Raw genomic sequence first — 4936 nt, 5'->3', positions numbered from 1 at the left:
ATCAACATCATCAACCCTCCCTAGACACACGACGACTTTTCTCTCCAGACCACGAACTCGATCTCCCTCTGCCACCCACACCACGTCACTGCGGGCCGTGGCCACGTCGTCGATGTCGTCATCCTTCATCACCCGCACTGGGATACCCGCTTCTGTCAGCGCCGTCATCATGTGTGAACTGTCGCTAAGAACTCGCCAGTACAGCAGCAGCACGTCTCTCCACTGCACACAGGGTGGTCGTGCACCGCCGCTGGTGTGGGTAAATGTAGTAGATGTTGTCCTGACGTTCTCTGGTAACATTCAAGGTGCATTAATTTCTAAAGGTATTGTTGTGTTTTGTTTTTTTTTATGTTTAACCAAGCCTTTGTGACTGATACAATATAATTTTTTTTCAGTCAGCTAAAGAACACAAATGTATAAATTATCCGACACATTGTTTTAATACCTTTAACCCATACTGTAAATAATGAGATAAATTGATGACTTCAAAACTACAGTACTCACCCGTACCCAGGGATTGTCTCATCAGCGATGATGTACAGCAACTTTCCTTTAGCTGTTTGTGACAAGTCGTTGAGAGCCTTCTCCACGTCGAATTGAAAGTCGTAGACCAGGAGGTGAGGCTGACCAGTTGACTCACCTGCTGTGTGCTGACTGTTTGCAATGAAACAAGCAAAGTTAGACACTAAGAGGCTAACATGAACTGATACAACTGCTAGGGCGAACATTCTGTCGAGGTTTCAATATAGTTACCTGGGTGCACTCACACACCTGGTGTCAGTGTATACGTGAGAGGTGTGTGTCGTGTTTATGTAAATGTTTATGTCAGAGCGAGACAGCAAGAGACGTTTATAAACTTCGTGGTTGTGAGTTTTAATGGAGGTACTCATACTCATCTGTGATCTTTGTTGTCTCCTACTCACCTGTGATGTTTGTTGCACCGTTTGCCTCCGTTTATGATGTTTCTCCAGTTTTTGTGCTGCGTCACTTCCTACAACAGACATCTTCCTCCACTAACGGCTTCTGTCTCCTCTTCTTCTATCTTTGGAACTTGGACTAAACTTGATTTTGTGTTTCCTTTACTGACACTTGGAGTTGTTTTAGCATTGGGCACCAGTGTGGGCCAGTATGGACCAGTGTGGATCACTGTGGGCCATTGTGTGTAAAGACTGACAAATGTCACCTCAGACAAATCAGCAACAAAGCATATTGTTTATGTACAGACCTAGTGATTGTTTGTATATAATACAGCCAGTGGTCACATATACCTTGCGGGGTGTAGTGCATGCTCGGGAATACTTACATACCAAAGATGTGATACACAGGAGTGTGAAGGTCGCCATGTTTTATCACCAGGTAGCCTACAGGTGTGTCTCACTGACCTCCACAACTCTCTTCTTTCTGATCGTTGTAAGGCAGCCTGGGTAAGTTGTTTGTTATTTGTTTGGTTATCGCTTAGTTATTTTACGATTAGTTAAAGGTTGACTACCGGTCTTTTCACATCGTTGTTGTCAGCTTTTCTTTGTAGATGAAAGACACTGCTCGTTAGGGATGACCTTCTGTTACACATGTGTTGACTCCATCACAACATATCGCGAAAAGGTTTTATTTAGTCAAGTAGATCATCGGCACACAGAGGTACACACGCGCTTTATCTTCGCCCTCATCATCGCTTTCCTCACAGACGACAGTCGTTGTCCTCCTTCATCCTCCGGCCAACATGACGTCACTGAGGGCTAACATGACGTCAGCAATGGCTGATTGTGAGACTTCGTGTCATGACGTCACGGTCAGGGTATAGTGTGTGTTGTGACAAGATGTTGGCAAACTGTAACAGTGTCATGTGATCGTGGTGTAGGTATTGTATCCTGTCATTGGTATTTATTGTTTATTTGCTGTGTGGTGTATGTTTATATTGTCAGCCTGCTGTTTGACTGTTGTAACAGTGCGCACGTGGTGCCTGTGGGTGACGTCACTGTTAAAACTATTTTAACCACTTAACAACAGTTTGTATCTGTTTTAAACCAACAACAACAATCTTTATTGAAACACTCATTGTGAAACGTGTGGCGACATTTATAAAGGATGTGAAACAACATGTGTACATCGTGTGAATGTGTTTGTGTCAAACAGTTAAACTTGTAACATGTGTTGTATAAGTGAGCCGCTAGTGTTTGTTGTGTTTACATCAATGAATCTCTTAACTCAGTGAAGTGTTTTGATGGACCACTCGTGTCTGTGTTTAGTCTGAGAGTTCTGTCCCCTTTGTTTACCACTGGCAGTAAACATTATCAGACTAAACCAGTGATGCTTCACCGCAAAAATACAAAAAAGAAAAAAAAATAGAGTAGATACCATTTTTATTAGAAACAAGTTGTACTTACCATTAATTATGTAGTAATTAGTGGGATATTTAAAGTTGTTTACCCGAAACCAATTTCTGAATGTCCGGTTGCAACGTAGAGACACCAAGTCAGAGCACTGAATCGAAATGTTCGTCCATCGAAAAAAAGATTGAGGAACGCCCCTCCTTAGGGATAAATACAGTACTTCTTCTTCCCCTTTTTTTTCGTTTTTTTTAGGTCTTTTTTTATTACTAACATGCCGATTTCCTGCGCTGTGGGCAGAAGTTTGGCGGGCCGGATGGCACCACGTCGCAGGGCGGATATACCCCGTGGGCCTGAGGTTGGGCATCCCTGTTCTAAACACTTTAGTGCACGGCACTGACATGACAGTCTGCTGATGCGCTTTGACAGCACGTGTACAACATATAGACACATTGACACAGATATCACACTGGTAGACTGACACATTGACACAAATGTCACATGGGTAGACTGACACACGCACCGATATGATGACACATTAACACACACATGCCTTTGTAACCGACAAATTTGTTGACACTTGTTGTTGTGTAAGCAGAGACACTGACCACGTGATGTATAAATGTCTAATGACGTCATATCTATGACATCATAATGTGATGACTTGCTTATAGACTGAGAGTAGAAGAGGACAAACACTAAAAGACAATTGTTGATGTAAGAGACTGACACACGACTACAGCAGGTGACAGGTGTGTCAGTGTCAGTGTCAGTGTCAGTCCAATTCAGGCAGATAGTCGTTATGGGAGACGATCACAAGTTGTGACGTACAGCGGGACATGAGGTCAAGTCGGACAGTGGAATTCAACTTAGATCTAAAACCATAATCAAGGTCCACACACACGACGATTTTTCTCTCCAGACCACGAACACGACGTCCACCCACCACCCACACCACGTCACTGCGGGCCGTGGCCACGTCCTCGATGTCATCATCCGTCATCACCCGCACTGGGATACCCGCTTCTTGCAGTCCTGTCACCACACCCGGCTGATCACTAACGTCATACCAGTACAACACCAGCACGTCTCTCCACTGTAGACAGGGTGTTGTGCCACTGCTGGTAGAAGTCAATGTTGTAGATGTTGTTGTGCTGCTCTCTGTCAACATGGATATAAACAATAACATCGTGACGTCATCACGTAAACTGAGAGACACACGTTACTAACACACTGTCTTATTTACAAGACTGTTTCTAACCTGTTCGTTATTTATCACACAGATAAGTGTTTAACTGTAAACAACGTTACACTACACAATACCCACACCTACCTGTAACACCAACACGGAGACTGTGTAGGAAGCTGGCCACACAGCTACCTGGCCTACGACCTGAGTGACCCTGACCTCCATGACACAGTCGTGTGACTGGCGGGCCGTCTGTGTGGTCGGACACACCTCGCTCACTGTACGGCAGGACATCACGGTGTCTGGTGATCTTCGCGTCCTGCTCGACTTCCCTGACGACAACCGGTGGAGAGCGGAGGGGTCTGGTTAAATATTCCACTTGCCAGCCGGCGGGTGTGTATCCATGGAGACAACTTGCCGCCCAAAAGTGGAGACGAGGAACTTGTGTCAACAGCTTGTCACACAAAGTCTGAAAGTTCTTGATTTTGTAGCCAAGACTGTAACAGGATGTAGCTACACGCGTTACACTGTGTACTGTTATTAATGTGATTACACTTGTGTATCATGTGTAATATTGTTACCAATGATGTCATCAAGTAAGTGATGTCACAATAATGACACGTGTTGCCACACAATCTGTCTAACAGTCGATGCTTCAAATCAAATCTATGTTAACAACACAACACCTCCATCAGCTGTCACAACTGTTGAGGAAACATCACCTGTTAAGCACCAAATAGTTTTAATCCAGTAAATGCAGACAGCATCTACCTGTGGGTTCCCAGTCACTTAATCCCCGACACTTAACCCCCTAGACTTTTAATCCCTAAGCACTTAAGCGCCAGACACTTAATCCCTAAACTAAATCCCTAACTATAAAAATTATGAGGTCAGCAAAAATTTAATTGAAATTCAAATAATTCAAATTCAAATCATACTATAAACTTCAACGTCATTTGAACATCTACAACATTAGCCAATCTAGTAATTATCTGTCACCGAAAACTAGAAAGCGACTATTGTTGCTTGTCCCCATGGAGTCGTTTAATAGAAACTCCTTGTATAATGCTGGTACTTCAAACATTGCATCAGCAGGAAGAGGTGGCAAAGCTCCGCCAGCATCTTTGTTTCTGAGTCTCTCACGATGTCGGTTAAGAGTCCTGTTTATAGTATTTTTACCAGGTAGAGCCATGAGAACAGATGGAGGTAAGTTGACACTTACTGCAGCTTGACAAGCCCCCGCCGTTGTTGTTGATTCAGTCATCTTCTCCTTCATTTTCCCCACTGCATTCTTTGCCATCGCCTTCTCTTTGTTGCACTCATGATTGTGAGCAGATAACTGCTTGATGATTTCATTTTCAGCTGTCACTAATGTTACCGGACACTTGAGTGATTGATGCTTTGAACATCTCCAGTTCAT

The 4936-nt window shown here is 43.7% G+C and overlaps 1 protein-coding gene across 1 annotated transcript; it reads right to left on the bottom strand.

Annotated features, from left to right (window-relative positions):
* Nucleotides 1–1814: 1814 nt before the first annotated feature.
* On the bottom strand, nt 1815–4936 carry LOC112574728. Its single transcript, XM_025255956.1, has 3 exons — nt 4599–4936; nt 3661–4070; nt 1815–3488 (listed from the first exon to the last, which is right to left on the bottom strand). The coding sequence occupies exons 1-3, from the start codon at nt 4934–4936 to the stop codon at nt 3103–3105; spliced, it is 1134 nt and encodes a 377-aa protein (XP_025111741.1). The 3' UTR covers nt 1815–3102.

The sequence above is a fragment of the Pomacea canaliculata genome, linkage group LG11 (genome assembly GCF_003073045.1).
Source record: "Pomacea canaliculata isolate SZHN2017 linkage group LG11, ASM307304v1, whole genome shotgun sequence".
Lineage (NCBI taxonomy): Eukaryota > Metazoa > Mollusca > Gastropoda > Architaenioglossa > Ampullariidae > Pomacea > Pomacea canaliculata.
The sequence above is the reverse complement of the archived record's forward strand: the minus strand, read 5'-3'. Positions and strand labels throughout refer to the sequence as shown.